The 24,853-nt window shown below is 41.0% G+C and overlaps 1 protein-coding gene across 1 annotated transcript in view; it reads left to right on the top strand.

The window, feature by feature from the left end:
- The first annotated feature begins 35 nt into the window (after positions 1-35).
- The window catches only part of LOC124273481, a 29,547-nt gene continuing 4,729 nt past the window's right edge, over positions 36-24,853 (top strand). Inside the window, 26 exon segments of the mRNA XM_046708750.1 lie at positions 36-121; positions 8,507-8,575; positions 9,166-9,263; positions 9,507-9,602; positions 9,839-9,961; positions 10,143-10,433; positions 13,983-14,118; positions 15,433-15,652; positions 16,268-16,750; positions 16,753-16,954; positions 17,155-17,335; positions 17,996-18,113; positions 18,205-18,388; positions 18,591-18,617; positions 20,043-20,306; positions 21,020-21,064; positions 21,230-21,408; positions 21,665-21,679; positions 21,681-21,760; positions 21,762-21,828; positions 21,830-21,857; positions 21,954-22,073; positions 22,643-22,797; positions 23,288-23,401; positions 23,532-23,646; positions 24,526-24,619. Of these exon segments, the coding sequence (XP_046564706.1) occupies positions 51-121; positions 8,507-8,575; positions 9,166-9,263; positions 9,507-9,602; positions 9,839-9,961; positions 10,143-10,433; positions 13,983-14,118; positions 15,433-15,652; positions 16,268-16,750; positions 16,753-16,954; positions 17,155-17,335; positions 17,996-18,113; positions 18,205-18,388; positions 18,591-18,617; positions 20,043-20,306; positions 21,020-21,064; positions 21,230-21,408; positions 21,665-21,679; positions 21,681-21,760; positions 21,762-21,828; positions 21,830-21,857; positions 21,954-22,073; positions 22,643-22,797; positions 23,288-23,401; positions 23,532-23,646; positions 24,526-24,619 (3,575 nt within the window). The 5' untranslated portion in view covers positions 36-50.

The raw sequence follows: 24,853 nt of genomic DNA, 5'->3' as shown, positions 1-24,853 counted from the left end.
ACAGGATTGGAGTCAGACTTAGCAGACGTGTTCTGAGCAGCTAATGTAAAATGAAGATACACTTTCTCCTCTTGGTAGTACTTCTGGGGATCCTTGTCGAGTTCAGCGTCCAGTGGTCTGGGTAAGTGACTTCAATCCTGGACAATTGATACTGTCACAATGACAATCGCCGCAAACAATACCTGCCAAATAGCTATATGCATTATGATAACAATGAAATGCTTGTTTATGTTCACTTGTATCGGCTTAACGAATGTATATACTGAAAAGCGAAATACAAAACACAAATTATTGGGAAAAGCGCAGAAATTTATGAAATCCCTCAAGGAATTCAGACATATTATGTAATATTTTAACGTTGGATAAGAACATTGCCGAACCGTCAAATACTGACGAAATAGATAATGAAGTCATGTCATGCTATTGATTTGTCTTCATGTGAGCTTTCTGAAATGCGTTGCAAATTACGAAAGTTAGGGAGCACCACACTAGCGTGACACTCAATTGCATTGGTTGATTTTATATAAGAGTCAAGTATTTCTTAAAACTGTGGTTTTGGCAAACGGTGTGTGCTTTCATTTGCACGTGGAGGTGAAGGCCGGCTACAAGCAGACAGTGATGATTACATTTTGGATGATCTTGAGACACACGGTTTCATTTACAAAAGAATATTGATTATGCAACGATGATTGCTTTATCATCGTGCACGTTTGAGTGATGCGTATGTTCTCGGCCTGATGGATTCATGTCTCGAGCGTCAGATCGAAAGCCACTGCTTCAAACCACTTACATAAAAACAAGTTAAATATCGGTCCTTCTATAAAAGTATGATCCACTGTGCCAATGACAAGTCTGAGCGCAGACATCGGTATTTACATAGCAATTCTTGCTAATTGGACATCCTCTTTGGAAGAAGTTGATAACTTTATGTCACTGATAGCATTTTGGAAACCACACGGCGACTGTCAGATGTTCCTACTGAAGAAGGAATGATGCTTTTATGTTATAAACTTCTGCCAAAGTCATATAAGACACGTTAATATGGACAACCCTAATCAGAAGCTCTCAAGAAAAACACTCCAGGTTTTGAAGAACTTTCAGCAGGACCATCATTGATTATGTTTGTGATTTAAATAAAACCAGGTCAGGTAATCAGTACATGCTTACATGTACTACTTTAATAACACAAAACAATGTTGTTTGAGCCTGTACTTTTTGGGCGTTGCCATGTTAACCATGCTATCAAACAGGGACCCCAGCACTGCTATGTATTGAAGAATATATTTTCACTACAAGTATACTGAGTCAAAAACGAAACTTCAAAAAATGTAATTTGAAAAATAATGAATAATTGTTTCTCTGATGACACATCTATGTATCCGAAATGGGATCCCTATCTTTCGACTCTAGAAAAACGTTAGCAAAACCCACTCAAACCCATCCATTCGTCTTGCAAATGACGTTAGTGCCAAATCAGGTTTTGCACGTGCAGTCGATCACGTGATCTTTGCATCGAAGTTTTCTTCATATGCACGCGTTGGCACTGGCCTCAAGAATTGAAAAAACACTCTTAAACCACAGTTCTAACGGTACTTGAAATGCTACGATTGTCAAATGTGAAGCGTGAACGTGCCGTTGGCATGTTGCAAGCGGGAAGATCAGTTATTGACGTCGCAAGAGCAATGGGATGCAGCCGTCGTACTGTGTATGACTTGCGAGGTCGTCTACAACAAACTGGCACCACTTCTGATCGCCCAAGGTCGGGTCGTCCACGTGTGACGTCACGAGCAGAAGACCATCAAATCGTCCTACGTCACCTACGTGACAGATTTCTGCCGGCTACACGAACCAGGGCTGAGATGTTTAGAGGTCGACTGTCCTCACAGACCATTCGAAATCGGTTACGGACTGCCAATCTCGATTCTCGACGTCCATATCGTGGCCCAATATTGACGCCGTTTCATCAACGTCAACGTCTGCTGTGGGCCCAACGTCACCTCCGATGGACCCAGAGAGACTGGAATCGAGTCGTCTTTAGCGATGAATCCAGGTTTACCCTCAGATTCGCGGACGGCAGGCATAGAGTCTGGAGACGACGTCGTGAAAGGTATGCCCAATGTTGTGTACAGGAAGTCGACAGATTCGGGGGCGGAAGTTGCATGGTGTGGGGTGCTTTCTGTGGGAACAACCGTTCCCGACTTCTGGTCATCCGTGGAAACCTCACAGCTGCTGCTTACCGCGACCAGGTGCTCACCCCTGAAATCGTTCCTTTCATGGCGACTCATGGCCCAGGTCTACAGTTCCAGCATGATAATGCTCAGTCGCATACCGCGATGTTGACACGACATTTCCTTCAAAACGCTGGAATCAACGTCATGGACTGGCCATCGAGGTCCCCTGACCGTAATCCAATAGAGCGCGTTTGGGATGCAATTTGGAGAAGGCTTCGTGGTCTTAAGAACCAACCTCAGAATTTGCAGGAACTTGGCGCTGCCTTGCAAGAACATTGGTGCAGAATCCCCAACCACGTGTTCACAAGCAGTGGTGAATGCGCGGGGCGGCCATTCACGATATTGAACTGAGAAATTTCGCGTTTTAATTCTTGTGACTTGACATTCTGTATACCCATGTTTTGGAACGGCGGTGTAGCCTAATGGAACTGATTATGGCACTGTCAGTGTATCGAGTACATCACACAGATCTCAGCAATGAAATAATAACAATTTAACCATCTTACCATCTCTTGTTCTTTTATAGTGCCCCGAAGAATGAATGTGTAGTTTCTTTTTTGACTCAGTATAGTTACTTGTTATTTTTGGGGAATGCATGCGTTGCTCCAAGTACTCCTACGCCAAACCATGTGTCAAGGTCAAAACAATCAGTTTTGTTTCTTTTCTAGTTTGAAATTCTATGTGTTATGGTTCCTAACTGCAGAGAACATTACCTGTGCAGCACCGTATATTTGGTAACATGAGACACGTAATAGACTCCCTCACTTTCTGCAAATATGCATTTCAGATCAATATATACATGTATATTAGAACACACGTGATTTGGAGTGATTCAATTGTTACCATGCATTCAAATCGTGACATGGCATCATTGCTCAATTACAGGAAAATCATCACTTTACAAATTTCCAAAACATGATTATCCAGAAAGTGCTTGGTAAAACCATTTGGTCAGAGTAAAATATCTGGTGTGACCACCATGAGCATCGATAACATTTTGGCAGCGGTGGCCCATAGAAGGAAGGAGATGCCTAATGCTGTCTTAAGGAATGTTTTGATACACTTGCTGAAGTGCTGTGTGCAGTTATTGTAGTGTCTGAGGTGGCAGATTACGCTGGCGCAAGCGTCGATCAAGAGTATCCCATAGATGTTCAACGAGGGACAAATCCGGTGATCGAGGCGGCAATGTAACACCTTAACGTTGTTTTGCTGGAGTTCTGTCAAACACGTGCAACGTGAGATCGAGCATTGTCATGCTCCAAAGTTCAACCACTGACGTTGATGAAGGAAACGACGTGACGTTGAACCGTCTTCTGGCAAAACGTCTGGCTTCCCATAGTCAATTGCGCACTGTCTGGTCAGAGATCCATGGATTTGGATTGTGGGAATGATGCGGGCGTGGTGTTTGAACGAGGTCTCAACCGGATGTAGCGATCCTCGGTGTAGGTGGTAACTTTAGGACGATCCTGACCTGGGGCTGTCATTAACACTCCGTGTATTTTTGTATCGGGTCCACAGGTTTGAGATGGTCTGTCTGGACACGCAGAACTGCCTTGCCACCTCATGCTGCAATGCCCCTCCTTCTAAACGGCCGATGGCGTTGTGTCGTTGAGCTTCTGTCAGTCTTGGCATTCTCTTGTCGTCTAAAGTGGCTTAAAGCAATGCATGTGGAGTACCGTTGATGTAGCTTTTTAAAGCCTACAGTCAAAGGCCTAAGCTCGGGGTGATACACAATTTCATGATGCACGTGCATTTCATGTTGGGTGCGTTTTAGCGATTCACTACAGACGTGAGTGTAACGTTACGTTTTTGTTCAACGTTTCTTTTTTCATACGTTTTGCCGTCCGCAACCATTCCTCCACATGTTGGGATTCTGCATGGATTGGTTTGTGTCAAATATTTTCCTAAATTTCAATTTTTTCCTGTGTCAAGTTTCTTTTTTTGAAGGATATATGTGGCCTTACATAACTCGATACCACGAAAGTGTACAGGTGTTCATATCATCCGTCACTCTGCATAATGAATACATGTGGTAAAGCATCCTCCAGGTTAAAAGCCATAATTATCCATTGCTTTTGTTGGAAATCTGGTCTAATACGTGTCCAATAACACTTGTTTCAATATTTTGGACACCAGAAACCACTGCTCTATTTAGAAATTGAGTGATCCAATTCAATGGTTCAGCAATAGGTTCTTAGGTTTTAATCCTTTTGACAGTTTGTGAGCCTTATAAGTTGAAGGGGCGTTGAAACAACGTTTGCTAGAGCATTTTCGTCATTTCAGATCACGCTTTCTAAAGCTTTTCGGGAAAATTTAACAAACCCCAGGAAAAATGAAAGTACATTTTGACAAAATGTCTCAACGGAAAAAAATGAATAAAAAGTTTGAACAGCATGTAGTGTCTTTCTTCCTAGTGTTTTTTCTGTAAGAGTTGTTTCTGGAATATTTTTCCCCGGGTACATTAAGGAAGGTACTAGGGAATTCCTGGGGAAAGCATGGGCGGACCTCTACATCTGGTGTTAGAGGTAGTATTCAGTGTTGAATATACCTTAAAATTCTTATGAATACGTCCCTCTAACACTTGACTGCGGAATCCCACATAGGCTTTGAGGACCAAGACTACCCCAAAACTAGGTTAAGAAGACAAACATAAAACCTAATGTAGATGTTTACTGATGAGCCAAATATACCTGCGTTTGGTGTTGGGACAAAGCCCGAGAACGTTTCTTGCTGTTGCATGTAATTCTTTGGTGTACTATGACGTCACTTCCGCTTAACGGTGCCGCTGATGACATCATTATGACGTCACTTCCGCTTTATATCTCGTCCCCCTCAAATGAAGACAAAGTCCTATCTCTAGACTACAACTGAGGCATTAGACTCAATTATATGCAGTGAGAAATGCTTCCAGTTAATTTTGTTAAGGCTCTGATTGTTCCCCTGGAGGGATCTTTCGAGAATGCAAGTGATCATACATCCAAGGCATGCAATTCTGATATTTGTTATGCTGTTGCCAGTGCCATTTGGAAGGCAGTCTTCCATGCAAGATGAGATAAGGGTGCTTTTTCGTATGTTCTTTCGTATGTAAGATCAGATGCTAATGTCAAGCGTTCCATGAGGACTTGAGAAATGGCAACAGCATCTTGATTGGAGTCCCGTGTATATCGTCGGGATTCTTGAACATTAGATCCATAGGTACTATGACTGAGTCCATCCATTTCCATCTATACTGGTTGATCACATTCTGAACGAATCTTAGATGCAGTTGGAATCTGAATTCCATTCCCGTAGAGGGTATGGAGATTGCTGGAACTGTGATATCCAGGCACTGACCTCCTGTAAATATTTCAGCGGGGAATAAACGAGACTTGATGTGTGTCGAATATGGCCCATATGTATTTCTGTAGTTTCTTGGGTGAAGCTCTGCTTTGTCTGGAAATCTCTCAGAGTGCGCTGACATTTGGAAACAGAAAAACGTCCAGATAACAATTGATTATTATGCGTTGTAGTTATATATAGATACGCTAGTACTGGAGCTGTTATAATCGTGAACAGCCACTGGTATCCTGAAACGTAGGACTTTGAACTGAAATATTCTTCCTTTGGCAGCAAATTGTAGATATTTCTTAGAGTCTGGATGGATAAGCACATGTACATATGCATCCTGCAGATCTATGGAGATAACGCAGTCCACTATAGAAATCGCTGTCTAGAGTCCTTGCTTTTGCTATCTTCTGCAGGGAAATTGTGAACGACACTTGCCGTTGATTTGTTGATCATCTTTAGGCTATAAATATAGCATAGTCCACATCTCAGGAGGTACAGACGAATGCTGTTGGTGTGTGTGGTGATCCCGTCTAAATAAGGTAAACTGTGCTGCCAGGTCGGCTTCCTCTATACTTGGGGCCATAAAGCATCAGAAAGACATAAAGACATAAAGCCATAAAGTGTCACATACCCGGCGATTTCGAGGGTAAGGCTTTGTTATCTGATGCACAAGAGTCTCTGACCTGCAATGACGAGCGTCGCAGGATACTTGAGAGAGGCTAGGCATTCATCCAAATCCTTCAATATCTTGGATTGAAAAGATGACTGTGGAAGCTTGCGTTTCTGTCCAATATTTAAGTCTCTGCAGCAAATTCTTCTTGGTCCGGAACACAACCCAGCAGCAAAAGGGTTGTGTTCCTGTTTATTGTAGGCATCTTGTACATGATCGGCTGCTCCATATGATGCAGGGCTACGGACTGTATGTTCCATGCAAGCCTTGCATGCCGTGCTGCTCGAGCTGTAATCATAAGCTGGCTGAGCTCTATGAAGTCTGTATTCTCTGCAATCTGGATAGTTACCTGCAGATTGTGGAGTCCGTGTTAACGGTTTTGTCTATGTGACTTGTTCATATGTGGTGCTCCATAACTAGGTCCGTGTGGAGCGTGCAGCCATGTTAACGGTCAATATGGCGGATTCTAAGGTGGTCAGTGTTATAAACGGGTCAGTGCAGCCAGGGTGATCCTTGACTTGCCCTTGATCTAGGTTTGCCCGTACAGTGTCATTGTTGTCAGATAAGCCACGTTCAATGACTTTTACACAAGTGCACTCCAAGGTGTAACTCCTACGGACAGCGCTAGAGAAGTGTACAAGGAATTTACTGAACACATAACAAATGGAAAAAGGTGTTCAGGCTAAACCTGTGGATCAGAAACAAGTTTCAGGAAATAAGGCAATGAAATGTCACAGAGACGTACTCATAACTCTCTGAAAATATACTTTCGGTTACAAAAACGACAATATTATGCTTTCACACATCAGACCATAATAAAAACACCCCTTTGTCATGTCAAAAGTATAATGAAAGATATTTAATGTAAATATTAGCAGAACATAACTCAAGATCGAAAGACAGGTGAACAGTTAGTATTTTGTCAAGTCACCATGGGCAGCAATGCAGGCTTCAATGCGGCGGGGCATACTGCTGATCAAAGAAGTGAGAAAGTCGTGGTCCATGCTGTCCCAATATCGGACCACCTCTTCTTTCATTTCAGCAATATTTGTCAGATTTTTCTTATTGATACTTTCCTTCATAAGTCCCCAAACATTTTCTATTGGATTTAGATCAGGGCTATAGCTTGAACAATCTAATAATGTCATATTTTGGGTCCGAAACCAGGCCTGTGAATGCTCTGAACGATGTTTTGGGTCGTTGTCTTGCTGGAAAATCCGAAAATTTCCATAGAACACGCGAGCAGATGGAAGTAATGTCCCTCGAGAATATCTGTGTACCGCTCACTGTTCATATTCCCTTCAAATACACAGAGGGGCGTTACCCCTAACACAGATATGCCACCCCACACGTTAAATTTCGGACTGTACTTTGGGCGCTGATACAAAGGTTTTTCAGTTTGTTTGGTCCAGAATTTCAGTGTATTAGGAAACAGCCACACAGAACTTTCATCTCAGAAAATCACATTGTCCCAGTTAAAATTTCTATGCTGTAAGCACCAATTCAACATTCGCTCCTTTTGTTCAGGTTTCATGATCGGTGATGGAATTCCTCGACTTTTCTGCCAACCCATTGCATGCAGTTCAGTTCTTATTGTCTCCTTACAGACAGCCACAGTTCCTCTATCAATCATATCCAGCTTTAAGTTTTCTAAACTCCTTTGTTTGTTTTTAGAAACAAGAATATCAAGCCGACTCCTGTCACCGACAGTCAATTTTCTGGGCCTACCTGCGCCTCCCTGGTGCTCAATGCTATATCCATTTGCAATAATTTTCAAAACAAGATAAACAGTGGACAAAGGGATGCCTGTTCTACTTGAAATCACTTTAGCTGATCTGATGTCCTTGTTATAATACACTAAAATCAACTTCCTCTTCTCTAAATCATCCATACTGAGGATCACTGAAAATGTCGTCTGCTAGCAAGTAAACAAAGGCGGATAACTCTTCACAAACTAATGAAAAAAGGATTAACGGAGTTGTCTCTCTTGAATGAAACCAAGCACTTGATAGCTGATCAAAGTTGTTTATACTAGAAATCCAATTAAACATATTCCTATAATTCTCAATAATTTCTGGTCATACTATATATACCTCCTCCAATCACTCTTGCATATCTACTTCAACGTCAATGATTCAATAATTAATGTTTTAACAACATATCTAAATTTGTGTATAGTTGGATTATATAAGAAGTATTTTGCAACCTTGAAAATCAGAAAAGGTTCACAAAAGGTTCCTATTTTGTGTCTATGTTTATGCGCCTATTTTTTTTTCAGGAACTTTTGTTCTCGGACAGTCTGCAGGTACAGACAAGTGAGACGCTGTGCATATCGGACGTGGATGGGGTATGTGGAACCAATGCACGTTGTAACAATAATTCACATGATAGGGTCATAGGGTGAGATATATTCTTCACATTTCTATTTTATTGGGCCTAATGCGTGACTGTATGAATGGAGCACATGCTTGGAGAGCTGGAGGTTGGTGGTTCATTTAGCAGCAGCGTCGTGCACTAACCAAATACATGGTATCTCAGTGATCTGATGCAATCATACCATATTTCCCAGACTAGAGTAAATACAAACACACACACACACACACACCTATGTATACGCTAGACACACGTGGATCTAAGCCGCAATGAAGGTCCATATTCTTGTATATGCCGTTAACTCCTTTCCACACAACCACTTCATATTGTTTATTGGAGGAGACTATGTATACTATAAAGATTTCAAAGTGTTCCTACAAAATGTGTCTTAATGTGATTAACGTTTCTTGTCATCTCAATGGATGCACAATTCAAATATCATTACTATTATTTAGTATTTAGTAGAAGTAATAACAAAAGTGAACAATTTCAGAGGTTGTAGTTTTGCATGCCGTCCATAATCATCATCATCAATGATATGTTCCCTCTGATTCCACTGTACAGCTGCTGCTACTACAGGTGGTACTCGGTGCCGGATTATGAGACTGTATATTTCTGCTGTCCTGGTTGGAGAACCTCATCCTACCAGAACTGTAACCAGGGTAAGACTGCCCCCTTTATATAATGACCTCATAACGTATTTATCAGCTGGAAATTGTGACGCTTGATCTACAATATCATGATCTCAAATCAAAGTACCTACACATGTAGCTCCAAACTAGTTTCTTTGCTGATCTGTCTTATAATCGAGATATTCAACAACCTTTGTACAATACGGTGACACGTTACAGTTGTGTGAAAGGACTTGTGGGGATAATTTGATTTGTTTGCTGTTATATTTCCAGCAATCTGCAACCCTCCCTGTCAGAACGGTGGTATCTGTGTGCAACCCAACACCTGTCGGTGTAATGATGGAGCTATAGGATTAAGGTGTAACACGTGTATGTATTGTTAGAATCACATATTTACGTCCTTACAAGGTTATAACCACTTCGAAGACACTTGGTAATAGTAACAGTAATGGTATAATAGTGAAACAGTAAAGTACATTTTGTACAATTGGTTGCTTGAATTCTTACACGCACAAGAGAACTACACTTTGGGGAAATCACCTTAATTGAGAAGGATACATAGTTTTGCCTGATCTATTTTTACTTTTTGTTTTATATTATTTCAGTGGTATGTAACTACCAGAGGCCCTGTTTCCCCGGTATCTGTACACCAGGTTCCAGTGTCAACTGTGACTGTTCTTCAGACTTCACGTCTCCGTCAACTAATCCGAGTGACTATTGTAGACAATGTACTAGTTCATTATGTTTGCACTATATTAGACTAAATAAGACTTGGATGCAGTGAGTTATGGAATGTGCGTAAATGTGGTAAATATAGTCAAAGTGGATAGATCCCAATTTCATAATAAGAACTGTTTGTGATGTGATAGTAACTAAGCGACGGAATGTCCTTGATCATATTTTTTGCAGTGGAATCAACCCAGAAGCCAGAGATTTACGAGATCGGCGCCAGACTGTCGTTCTGGCAACGTGGCACCGGGATGCCAACCATGGAGAAGTATTCCTTGTACGCGGACTCCACCATGTCCACTGATGCTGACTCCGTGTGGACAAACAGGGAGAGATTCAACTGGGTAAACGTCACTGCGTCTGCCCATTACATGACGGATAATTACACTCACCCCTTCTTCATCAAGAGATATGGCATTGGAATTGCCAAGGCAGAAGTTGACATTAACCATGAGAAGCTACCGTTGAGGGGTGAGAACATTTTATGGGAAAGTAGTATACATAATGGGGGTTTTGCCACAAACTCCTCTGAGAGGTTTATTTGTGGTTAATTAAGCTCCCTGACCGGTTACAAAAGTGTTGCTTTTTATCCATGGAGCATCGTCGTTGAGCAGAATTTTATTTTTACTTAATACAATGATGTCCATAAGCATAAGTCGGTCTCTGACCTCGAGGCTTTAATCGACTAAAGCATCCATGAGAAGTTGTTACCGTTCGGTTCCCACAAAACCTAAACTATCATACATGTTGGTGAATTGACCTCGACTAATCACTCGAAAGTAGGGTTGAATAAATATTGAGCCTATCACCGTCCACGCCAACGCGATTGAACAACCATTTCTCGATCAACCGCCACATGATGATAATATACTGTAAAGGGTAAAGGGTTTTAATAAGGAGGTAATACCATGTCATGAGGTACGAAGAGCAATTCCTCTCGCACAAATCCTCTACCGGGTCATCCTTGAGGTAATACAAATAGGGTCCGTCTTCGTTGATATCCACCCGATCGATTTGGTACGTTTTCATGGATCACACGGGTTCCTTGACACAATGTCAATCCCCTCCTTCGAGTTCACCGGACTGGTATAAATACCTCACGCTGACTCCACTTGATAGTTTCTTCTGTTTTTTTATTTGGTGTTGCGGCCGATTTGGTTGTCACCAATTTCATTTTAATGGCTTCGACAGGTTTTCTGTTGATGAGACGCATCACTTCGTTGTTGATTGCACTTACCACCTGAGGTAAACGCACGACCCATTCCGTCAAGTGGTTTTGGGTGTCGTCATTTTTTGGCATACTGGTGTCTGAACAAGCGTTCGGCTAAGGTCCGGTTGAATCTCTCCACGATGGCTTGGTTGCGCTCCCACCATATCGCGCCTGACCTTGACTTTGTGTTTGGACAGCAGTTGCGACACAGAACCCATAAATTCACGTCCAGGATTGACTTGTAATTCTACAGGCCACGTTAAAGTTTGTATATACGTTCCAGCGCCTTAGCCACTTGAGCCGAAACGTTTGCTGTGAGTGGTTTCGGCCTCTTTGCAGCAACTGGCCACATCCAACAGGGCATATTTGTACGTTTTGCATCTCACTTTATCATGCAGTAGAAACAAAAGGTCGGCTTGATGTACTCGATTGAGTGTTGAACTTTCTTCTCGGGATGTATGGAGGAGCCGGCAAATAAATTTGCTATAAGGCTTGCTTTTCCAACCAAGCCTTAGCGGTCTCTTCAGAGACTTTCGTGGCTTCAGCGATATTGGTGATAGTGCTTGTACCTTTCCAGTAGCCCCGTGGTCTGTAGAAAATCTTATCCATTATATCGATTTATACATATTTCTCCTTGAATAGACAAAAATTAATCTTTTTTCAAATTTTCATTCTGAGTAGTCGATTACGTTCGCTGAGATCATCTGTTTTTCTTGTCATAAATAATTTGGTTTCGGACCACATCTGCTCCGTGGGCTTTGCACAAATCATAATGCCATTTCACTCCAATACCGCATACCGAACATGTGTAGTTTACGCATCCCTTTCTGACAGACATCATGTGTATGCCGCAGTATTCGGTCGCGCATTTCCTGTCACAGGTTTCGGCTTTTCCAAGAAGCACGTAATTGCAATGATACGGAGCGGGTCTCATCTTCGCTGTTATATATGCACCTGCATATACGTTAGTCTAATTGCTTATCTATATGCACCTACATATACGTTAGTCTTTTTTCTTGGCGATTAAGACTGTCGTGGAGAAACCTAACACCAAGAAGATCAGCTCGCAGTTTTTCTGATTCGGAGAAGGTGTGTAATATTCCGATAGGTTGGGTTGATCTCCGAGGGGGTCCCCATTGTTAATACTCGTGCATGGCCTCGTTTACGTCCTGAAACGTTTGTACGGCGTGCCCTTCTTGTTGGAATTGATCGTGAATAAAATCCATTCATGGCATTCGTTTTTTCGTGTATTAGGCTTGCTTGGCTTGTAATTTCTCCACGGCTAAATCGTGACGTTTCCGTTCCGCATCTGTTTAGACTGCATTTGATATTCGTAAATAAGAAAAATGGTAGTATTGCTACTCAAAAAGGCGAGGGCATGTGCTAAAGCCCTGCCGACAAACAAAGCAATCGTGGCCATTTTTTATGTTTTATAATGGGTCTTTACTTCAATATGTTTTCCGGGATGATGCCTTGCTTGATGAGCATATCCTTGGTGGCCATCGCTAGTCCCAAATCCAGGACCAGCATGCCCATGTCGTACGCATTGAAATCGAGTTTGGGATTGACTCGTTTCGGAGTGCCTCGTTTGGTATCATTTTACTTAATCGTACATAGCCTATGGCTAAGCCAGTGACCACAACGTAGTGATATGCGTGGTTGACAAATTTATTTCCATCAGTGGTAGACATGATTATAACATAAAATGCCATGGCGTACAGAATCCACGCCCGATTATTCATCGGTTTATTATGATGCTTAGCTAACCCGCCATTTTTACCAGCGGCTACTTTTTTAGTATTTTTTTAGTTTTTTTCTTTCTTCACGACATTATCAATCAATACTTTGAGGGTCATCTCCTCCACCTCCACAGAAGGTGGAATCAATTCGAGGTTCGCCTTCGTCATCGTGTATATCATTTGGCAAACATTTATGGTTAAAACTGCAATGCTTTGTCGTGATGATCGCTGCGGTTATTGGAGCGAGCAACATCCCGTATCTATGATAGAGTTCACAACTGATCCTACACAGAGCGTGTCCGATGAATGGATACTTCATGGACAACACTTTTTTAACCGGTCAGGGAGCTTAATTAACCACAAATAAACCTCTCAGAGGAATTTGCGGCGAAACCACCATTATGTATACTACTGGTACTAGTAAAAATTTCTGAATGACATGATAATGACGGAATTAAACACAAGCATACAATTTGTCAGAAATAATAACATTTAACTTTCTACAACATTTATCTGTCAAACCAGATATGTCTGAATCACGTGAGATCTGCAATACGAAATGACTGTTGGTACAGAAGTTGGAGAACCATCTTAATATGATTGGAACCATCGTTTTCACGCCATGCTTATCCTTGATTCTATGCCATGAATTTCGAGATAATTCTCAACGAGTACGAGTTACATCTGGTGCTATTCTACATATAGATAAATTATACATAACTTGGTGTAAGTCAGAGAAATTGAATCTGTTGATTGTAAAGGCATAACCAGGTTAGTTCTTAACTATCGGCCCTACTTCTGGAATCAGCACAAATTATCATGATTATGTCTCAGTTAGATCAATACACTTACCAGCAATGAAAATATCCGACCCGATAACAATGCATATTATAATGCATCCATTCATTTGTGAACGTAGAGAAAGCCACCATTAGAAATACATAATTGTTGCTGTATACGCAAGCATATATGCCACATGCTATATGGCAAATGCCACACCAAACTTGATCACTTTGTTGCAAAAGTTACACCATTGTTCAAAATTCATCATATCTTACATTTTGCCTCTAGGGTCAACCCCGATTGTCAGTCTTGACACAACTCTGCCCTGCACACCGACTGTGTCTTACCTCAACCCAACATCCGACACCTACTACTGTGACATAACCAAACGGGACTACGACAGAGCTCTGGAAAATGGAGATACGTAAGATGTTTTCCTCGTTTGTAACACGTGTTATATTATAAAATACTCTTTCTAAGTGATATATTGATTTTAGGAATTTTGTGGAGCCACGGTGTTGAAAGTCGATAGTGTGATAGTGTGGGTGCGAATCCCGAATGGGGCTCAATACAATTGTTCAATTACCTGTACTTTACTCAGAAGGGTTAGTCCCAATATTACACATTACTTTTGGTCACTTTCTAGAAGGCACTGTGTATTCATGTTTTTCTCTTATCAGTTAACAACCTCTCCTTGCTCGTTTGTATACTTGTTAATCTCAATCTACAAAGCTACTTTTAGAATGATACAGCACTTTGTTTGGATATCTATTATGGTTTATTGACATAAATAAATGAAGTTTTTGAGAAACAAGTGTCGGCATCGTCACATATTCGTCGTATTGAATGTCCAACCATGAGATTATTCTGGTAAAAATTCACCAATTTTGTTAACATTGTCCTGCACAGAACAATCGAACTCTAAACTCAAGATATATTATTCTGTGCCAATAGTGATCACTTGCTCAACCGCAGGATCATTTCAGAAAAGCGCCACAACATTGTCATGAATATCAAATATGTGAAACCAGGTTTGACCATATATAATATGATATTAAATGATGTTTATGACATTGAGAAATATATTGCTAGAAACAAATCTCGGTATTGATTTATTTGAGAGAAAATGGAATATTCTTGAGAATGTCCTGTGATTGTTTGTGACAGTGAATTATTTCTTCTCTTTCAACCTCTTTTATACACCATTATTCCCACTGCAAATCCTAACAAAGAGATATGTCATTCCCTTTTTTGTTCTATTATGAAATCATGTCTGCAAAATGTATCAAACAACGATGATTTTATCCAAATGAAGTGAATAATAAAAACATTTCACCAACTCATGGTTCATTCAATCCTTCGTGTGCTCACGAGTGGTTCATTGAATTACACATGTGCCGTTCCTTCCAGTATTCGTGCGCACAGGTTTGGTTCCTTTGTGCTGGTGCTGTTTGTAACTACAACTACGTCTGTCATAGTCCCATCTGTATATGAAGACTGGTATATCACTTTGATCAGCAGAATGAATAAGAGAAATCGTGTCTGTATAATGGAATCCACACTGTGTACAATTATGGTAGGGACTCGATGCTTTAATTGAAAAGAATATCATCATAGTAAATGTGCCGAATACATATAATAATATATCTTAATACTTTTGCTAGAAAATACTGAGATAAGAAATAGTACGGCCGGAAAAAGCAAGGGCTACATACGTATCTTTTCCTCTCCACTTCAGACTTATTCTAAGATTCAAGGCCTGGAACGGGGGTTACCGGGAACTCCAGGAATTAACTTCTTTTGGCCTGAGAAACAGAGGGAACCAGACGTACATGGGACATATGGTAGACCAGTCTATGCAGTTCCGTTTTGACTTCAAGAAACCAACCCACAGCTGCCTGGGTCAAGGGTCACCCTGTTCAGATGTACCGTTTTCAATGACGCAAGATGTGACAAAGGTAAACATCATTACATGTGAAAAAGATACCATGATCAGTATGTGTAAGGAATAGGAACTGTATTGGCATCCTTGTCATTGGCATGGAACATTCTGTTTCGACATAGCATATGGAAACAACTGACCTGGGATAGCATTTCATCAAGATGCACATGTTGGAGTGATACACTGTCATCGTATTATGTCCCCAAGTCATCATCCTAAAGTGCATGTTGTGTCCTCTAAATCGCCTTCATGCTAATATCACAAGATCACTAAAAGGTGTTTGAATATTTCGTCAAAATGAACACATAGTTTTATTTCATGAATCCTGAGTACACATTCAACACCCTATTTTACTCAAAGCCACAGACAAACAACACACTGTGTATCGTGTCTTACAAGGAGCCATGAAGTGTCTCAACACTAAATTCTGATATCGCTTATACGATTAGGTTTCCTTAATCATTATTTCCAGATAAATAATTTCACAATATTTGTCTTTGATCCTCACTAAATGTCGGACAGCATTACAATATTCTAAAGTGAACCTTAACTCCATATGTTATGGAAACCCAAAGCAATATCCTATTGATATCAGCTTGAAACAGGCACATTGTTACACTTTCATTTTCAGAATCCAATCAATCTCCGGTGGTCCAACTGGGATGATTTTCTTTCTGGCATGTACCGCTACGCCTGGGAAGTATTCAAACTTCAGGTGGATGGGAACCAGGTTCTGAAGGAAAATGAACCCTTGAACCCCATGTATGGACCTATTGAAGTCAATCAGTCGTCATCTGCCTCCAACTCCTTCCAAGCCAACTACACACCAACTGCTCCTGGAGTGTACTCCTTCATCCTGGAGGCCTCAGACAAGGCCAATAACTCTGTCTTTGTCAGGAGAATCGCCATATACGACCCCGTGTCCAGTGTTACTATAGATACTGGAGCAGACAACCGTCTATACATATCTTCGGCGGATCCTAATGGCGGGTACAACTGGCAAGATGATCCATCTAGGGAAATCAAGGTCACGTGGACCAACCACTTTGTCAACCTGATGCACGAGCAGGGCAAGTGGTTGAACCAAGTCCTCGAATACCCGCCACAGCTCGAGGGGACTTCTTGAAGAACATCCCAGATGAGTCCGGACATGATGACCACGAAGGAAACAGGACAGTAGACGCAATACAAAACAGGAGAGGTGTTGTCAAGTTTGGGATAGCTTATGTGAAGGACAGCAACGCCGGTGTGAATCAGACGGAACCAGCCACAGGCTGGACTGATGTTGGACTCAGTGAAACATATACCATACCTCGAGGTAACGTGTTCGTTATTATGCAACATATGTCAATTCGGGATTATACTTACTGCCATGAACATTTTTGCAACAGAACTCGACATACTGGTATCTTAAAATGGAGTAAATCCTGAATCCGCTGGCTCAGTAAATCTATTTATTCACATCACGTGACTACCCTTTTTGTTCTAAAATAATGAATATTCGTTTGTGATTGATAGATCCACACCTATATCCACTGACGAAGAGCGACACGGTGACAGTTTGGGTGAGAGCTACAGACGTCCTAGGTAACACCCGGGTAGATTCGACCAGGGTACATTTTGATGATACACCGCCTGATGTCGAGCAGCCTGTGTTCAGGAAGAACGTCCAGTCGAACAATGTTTCATTCAGTTCAACGTAAGTAGTCGTATATATGTACTTTAGTATTTCAATGTGTTAAAACATACGGATGTTAGTTAGTTCATCAGTTCGTCACCTGGGGTTTTTTTTCCGGTAATCGAGCTGAGCTTCAACTTTGAGAATACCGGTTATTTGTAAATGTTACCGGTCAGGTGATCACGCCTTTCATTGTGCGCGAGACCTTCCATCCAAATAACCAATCAGAAATGTAGAGGGTATCGCAATGCATCAATTCCTTGGATTTTCCATAAACCTGCTATTTTTACAACTCCTCGATGGCATTGTGAAAATGATTCTTTTCTTTTTCGAGGAGTAACAAAATTGACAGAGGTAATTAGAAAACTGATTTTAACATTTATCTGGACACATGACTGACAGGTTTTGAAATTACCGGAGATTCTTACTATGCACCTGTCAAAGTCCGGTATATAACCAGATAACGGTAACATTGTAAATCGAAATTACTTTTTAATGTAGAGTAACAGATAATTTTAAGATTCGTTCCCATTCCGGTGGAAATACTTGATAAAGATTCTCATTTTATATTCCGTTAAGTTCGTTTTGATAGTCGATGAATAGCACTACGTCGATGTTACTTTTTTTGTCTCATCGCCTGAAATAAAAATAACCAACAACGTCTCACTTCTTTGATTCTAGTGTTGAAGTAAACGCTCGGGACATGGAGAGTGGTATGAAACGTGTGGACCTCTTCATCTGGAAAACTGACAACAACGTGGCGATTGTTAATGAAACGTTGCCTCTCACGACCATAGATGTAAGTGACCATAGATCCTGTGAATCGATAGACAGTTTTTTTGTTTCTTTGTTCATTTCCATGAGCCATATGATATCACCTTTTTCAACAGTCCTGTAACGGTTTTTCAACGTGTTACTGTACCACCGTCAATCCAGTCTGCTTCAACGAGAAGCAGCTCCTGCCCATTAGGAACTGCTGGTTGAAGCACCCAATGCTGGAAGGGAAGACGGTGACAATGGAAATGAACTTCGTGAACATGGCCGGTCTTCATACAACAGAGAGTTTCACCGTGAGTTTGGATATCAGCTTCATACTGCTGCCAATAACTTGTTTTGTGACATAGATAAAAATTGTGTGATTCTGCAAACAAGAACGGTGTTCATATAGGTATACATATATTAAATAACGTTTTCGTAAGATCCAGTGTCAATTTATTCAATATATGATATGTTCAAAGTTTTTTAACGTTGCACTTTCATTATAATAGGTGGACAGTCAGAACACTGACTGGAACACAGGGATGTAAGTATGGTATCAATGTACGTCTGTCATTTCCAGGTTACACACAACGTGTAAAGAATCCCTGTGTGAACCATTACCTCATAAACTTGCCAAACCGGTCGTCTAGGTAACTTATAGTACCTATGAAAATGCAATATTCTATTCTGATCTGCTTCTGTGTTTGCTCTGCAAGTCTTTGTGATGGGTGCCAGTCCTGGGGCGGAATACCATCCCCTCTCCTTATGGCGTTATTAAATTGCCATTCCAACTCATGCTTATAATATGGTCGTAGTCGGACTTTGGCGTTTGAAAATCATTCTCGTCATTATGGAACTATACAAGTAAACAAACGTAGGGGTTATTCAATAATGAGGTCACAACTACTGATATTGTATATCTTTAAATGAGATAAATAGATTCGCAGACTAACAGGTATATCTCACTGAGATGTGCAACAGACGTTGAACGTCAGATGACCATATATTGTGTTAGATGATTATCACTTACCATGAGAAGTTATCAATATCACGTAAATAAGCCTCTAAGACATCGGTGATTCTGTCGTAAGCATCGTCCAAGGATATCGATGCCTTGTAAATAATGTGATAACATGTAAAAGTCTTCTGACAGTCATATTGATCCCAGCTCAATGAAGGAAAGATCTTCCTGTTTAATGAACACGGCCATTCACTCAAAGCGATTCTGTTGCGCCTGTCTAGAAAATCAGAAGCAAACCTTGATTCATCCGAAAAACATAACGCTTGCCCCACGAGGATTGGTCCAGCGCTACCGCTCTTTACACCAACGACATCGATGTCGGACAGGCAGGTTCAATATCTGCAGTGACTTATTCGTCTGTCTACTCACTCTAATACCTGTAGCTTTGTAGAGAGCATCTTTCGTAACATATCCGTTCATAAGAAACGGTCTTGTGTGTCAGTTGTCGAAGGGATCGACATGTGTTATTGACGTATTTTTCTATTGGTATCATCATTGTAATCTGATAATTACTGACTCTGAAACGTGAAACAATGCTCTGACTTGTGCCAAATTCCGACATACCCATTACCGTTCCTGACATGACAGACGCTGCATGTCAAGAAACGTTTAGTTTAGTTTGAACCAATATCACAACAACTCCTAGTCTGTTTTTGTTAATTGAAAAGTACAACAATCAACTGACACGCTTCACTAAAATGTCGATTTTTAAGCTGACCATTTTCAGGTGAGCATTATGGTAAAAAAAACGTGTTTGCACTAAATACTTAATGTTTACCAATGAATTATTTTATATATTCATATACCATCATACAACTTTGTTCCCAAATAATAATACAACTAAATCTGAAGTACCCCCACTTAAAAAAGCACATTTACATTACCTGGATTCGTGGTGGTTCCAGTATCAAAACCATACATTACGTATCTCTTCTTTGTTTGCATCAGCGCTAGCACCTGTAAACGTGACTATCATCAGCAAGGACACCAACCAAGTGACCCTGGCGTGGAAACACGCCCTCAGCTGCTACCGCCGGACAGAGATGTGGATCAGCTATGAGTCAAATGGACGGACGGAGATGAGACTACTGCACAGTACAGCGACCACCCACACTCTGGTCGGCCTCCAGCCGGACACAGAATACAGCATTGTAGTCATATCCCAGTATGTGGATTATAAGAGCAGGGCTGTCCCATTGACCGTCAAAACAGGTTTGTTTGTATGTTGTTTAACGCCGCACAATATTCAAGATATATGGCGGCGGTCTGTATGTAATAGAATGGGGACCAGGCAATCCAGTGTTCAACATCATGAGCATCGATCTACGGAATTAGGATACGTTTACATGTGTCATTCAAGTCAGTGAGTCTAACCACCCGATCCCGTTAGTCGACTCTTATGACAAGCATGGGTTGCTGAAGACCAATTCTAACCTGGGTCAACACAACATTAATTAACATTTATTGAATGCACATATGTAGTAGTAGTAGTAGTAGTAGTAGTAGTAGTAGTAGTAGTAGTAGTAGTAGTAGTGGTTGTTGTTCACATTATGTTGCCTAGTTCTGTTCATTTATGTCAAGTACTTGATTGTCAGGCCCAGAATGCCTACAGATCGCCGTCATTTATCCAGATTATTGACGCAGCGATAAAACACAAAAACAACAAGCAAAAGGAATAAGAATTGTTCAGACAGTAAAAGGGTTATATTTATGTGAACACACGCTTACAAAAGACGATCTATTTCAAGCATATACTTACCAAATGTATGTGAGAAACATCGAATATTTCTAACTGGTGTGCAGCAGTATTTATTGTTCTGATTGATGGAGATGTAGAATAAGATGTTAACGTTTATCCTAATTTCTGACTGATATTGTGTGACTGTGACGCAAGTTTTCTATCTCTCCAGACTCTGCAGGTCCAGTTTCTGGTGGACTTTCATCTGGAGCTGTTGCTGGTGTTGTTATAGGTACATGACTGACTTTTCATATGACAACAACTTTGTATCGTCCCATAAAATATCTTCTCTAAACAATAAACTTGTTGGTAATTAGACTAATAAAGAACTATTACAAAAACGTGCTACATACGCAGTTAAACGCATCCATAATGTGCTATTTTCTGTTTTGTCAAGGAACGCTGTTGCTGCTAGCTTTGATACTGGTTGTTGTTGGCCTGATTCTGTTCCACCTTGGGCTATTGGCTGGAATCCTCGGGCGTCGGAACAATTACAGAGAACAACCCCATGTTGTGACCTCAGGACAAACGACGGGCTTCAATCGGAACAACCGTAGAAGTAGATGGACATTTGACGTACGATTTAGTATCAGACATACACCATTGCACTACGTTCATTTGGAGATGTGAATGTACTCTACCAATGAACCTTGGATATGATAACAGATGAATAATTATTACAAACTATCACAAAATGTTACAAAATATCAGATCAATGTCAGATAAGACCTTCCACGGAGAAACCAGATCCAATCTGTAATCTATAACTGCCATACTACCATTGCTAAAAACATGGATAATGGATTTATACTACACTACATTTATGCTACAGAATGCAACATGCACACAAGGACGACGACATCTACATCTACGGCATGGACCTAGGAGAGAACCCTATTACGTCCCCTCCAGAAGACATCAGCCTGACAGGTCATCGCTACCGGCAGGTTTGCAAAGATCTACAAGGCCAAGTGGATGGAAACGCCCAAGAACGTCAAGGGAAGTGGCTGCGAAGGTCCTGAAAGGTAAAACTATTTTTATGTGAATAACATTTCAACCTTAGTATGTGTCATTTTGTGTTATGGTCCTGGTGTCAAGTTCATTATGTCGACATTTCACAGTGCGGGAGAATGGAAGACGACATCCTTTGATGCTGGCGAAGATCAACTTTGCTGCTACACAGGTCGGTGAGCACCGCAATGTGCTGGGCTTCTTAGGAGCCGTCATGGAGAACGAGACGTGGAGTTGAAATCACCATTACCATTCAAATACAATAACGTGACCTTTTGATTCATGCCATGAACCTTGCTGTCTGTTTAGGAAAGACCCCCGGCAATACGTTTGTACAATATGCCCATAAGGGAGCATAAGGATGATGGTGATGATGGTGCATCAGACGTCTTACACGGTCAATGTGCACGATACTGTGGCTGGTTATCCATCTTGATACGATCACCGTTGAGTAACAGTTCTGTCATCCCATGTTCATCCCATAAACATGGGCAAAGTCGCATCGTGTAGTCATCCTTTCCTTCCATTACTCCTCCTGTCTATGCTGACATCTGTTCATAGATCTTCCAACCATGACTTCGTTTTGTTTGTCCTGTTGGCATTAAATATATCTCTCCGTCATTATAACATGTAGATGTTTTGTGTCTGCTATTTTAACAAGTGTATTTATAACTATTTTGAGTTCGTAAGTAAAACGTTTGTATGAACGCCTGTTTGATGAATTATGATTATGATGAATCTGTAACTGTTTAGTGTCTGGCTGTATAACATGTGTCTGACTTTCTGTGGTGTCTCTCAGTGGGTCCCGTCATGGTGCTGGAGTACTGCGAGACTGGCCAGCTGGACAAGTGGCTGATCAAGCAAAGATCCAACATCAACAACGACATCCTTGACAGGATACAGAACTTTGCTCTGGAGATCGCACGTGCCATGGAGTACCTGGCGTCCAGAAAGGTCAGTGTATGTAGGAAACACAATGCTGGTCTGAAGAAGGCTCCTCTGCATGTACTTCTGTATTCCGAAGAGAAAAACTGCTGGGATACTGGCCATGAATGAGAGTGAGTGAGTTTGGTTGTACGCCGTTTCTAGCAATATTCCAGCACTATCGCGACAGGGAACCCCAGAAATGGCCTTTACACAATGTACCCATGTCGGGAATCGAACCCGGGTCTTTGGTGTGACAAGCGAACGCTTTAAATACAAGGATACCCTACCGCCACCAAAAAGCCATGAGTGTCTTCACTCTTCAGGTGATCAAATAGATAGGATGAAGAGGCACGGGGACATTGTTGTTATAACATCATTAAATCCAGATCGCATATTTCGAAGTTTATAATGTAGATCACTTGTGTCGATTATTTACAAACCATCGCCATGTGGAGTGAATATTGTTGAAACAAGCAAACAAACTCTCTGAGGATGAACAATTGTGGTGTTTCTTCAGATCGTTCATCGCAAACTAGCTGCACGGAACTGTCTGTTGACCTTCCTGCTGGAGGTCAAGGTGACTGGGTGTGGCCCGATGAAGGCTGATGAGTCTACTGATGATGCTAAAGGGGTAAGTCTGACTCATCTTGACGGCAACACAACAACTGGTTTGGAAATTCAAATTCCCTTAAATGACTGTGTCTTCAATAGTCCTCAATCATAACCCTATACTGTTGTTCTGATGACTCTTTCCGATTTAGGACCGCATCCCTATTAAATGGACAGCGCCCGAGTGCCTCAGGTCCTTTAAGGATGCTAACGAGAAGAGTGACGTGTGGTCCTATGGTGTGACGATCTGGGAGATCTTTAGTATGGGTAGGTGCTTTTCTATGTCTGGTTTTGTCGAATCTGGTTGGAATAAATCTTAAGGTTGTGTGGTTGGTCTGGTTCTGCTGATATCTCCTGCTGAGTCAAACAGAAGTCTTCAGCATTGCTTGGAATGTGGCTTTGTCCGCTGAATTCGGATGTGTCATATTGTGTCTGGATATGTTTATGACAAAACATGTTTGGATTACTCCGGTTGTGTCTGGGTGAGTCTGGTTCAGTTGATATTATACAATTACAGACTGGTGATGAGGTCAATTCCTGTTTTTTATGGACCCTCGAAAAGCATTATTAACCGAGGACGAAGTAAAAATTGCTTTTCGCGGGTCCATAAAAAAAGGTATTGACCATAATTGTTTTATTATGTAATTACCGAAAAAAGCTTCTAAAAACCAAAACATATCCATTTAGTCAGGAAAAGTAATTTCATTTTCGCTACAAACCAATAACGTTATGTAAACAATACTGTGACATGTAAAACAATAGAATGACGTCATAGCTTGACGTCAAATCTATTTTTAGTAACTCAAGTCAATATGACTTTTTGTCGGACCTGGGTTGGAGTCAATATGCTTTTCTCTCGACGGTCACGTGACTGTCTCTAGACCAATCAGGTAGCCGGAAAAAAAGCTTACATGATAAAACCATTTGAATCGGCAGTTGGACGTGTGGAGCTGCGGCATATCATCAGCTGAGATATGTGTCTGGCTGTACTGATCTGTGTCTAAATGTCATATCCGATTGACATTGTAAAGCTTGATAAGTAACAGAAAGGTATGACTCAATGGTTGAATGACTCTTGTATGTACAACACCAAGGGAAAAGAAGTGTTTTTATAGGGATTTTTATCCAGTTTGCTGTCTTCCTTAGGTGAAACACCCTACTCTGACATCAGAGGTCGTGACATCCCAACGAAGGTGAAGGGCGGATATAGACTGTCAAGGCCGGAGTATGCGGAAGACATGTAAGTAATTTCAAGTTAATATTTGAGTTGGAATCTCTTTATATAAAACCTCATGCTGGTGTTTGTTTAGATATTTGTTTATATTAACACGGATGGATTACCTCAAATTATACAGAAAGGTAAACTAAAAGAATTACCTTAACAGTTAACACTGTAAAAATTCTAAAATGATTTTAAAATTACCACTTCACTTGAAATACACTCTTATATACAAATAGTTCACCGTGAAAGTAG

Source organism: Haliotis rubra, unplaced genomic scaffold, assembly GCF_003918875.1.
Source record: "Haliotis rubra isolate DU_JTF1 unplaced genomic scaffold, ASM391887v1 Scf1808, whole genome shotgun sequence".
In the NCBI taxonomy this organism is placed as follows: Eukaryota; Metazoa; Mollusca; class Gastropoda; order Lepetellida; family Haliotidae; genus Haliotis; species Haliotis rubra.
The sequence above is the reverse complement of the archived record's forward strand: the minus strand, read 5'-3'. Positions and strand labels throughout refer to the sequence as shown.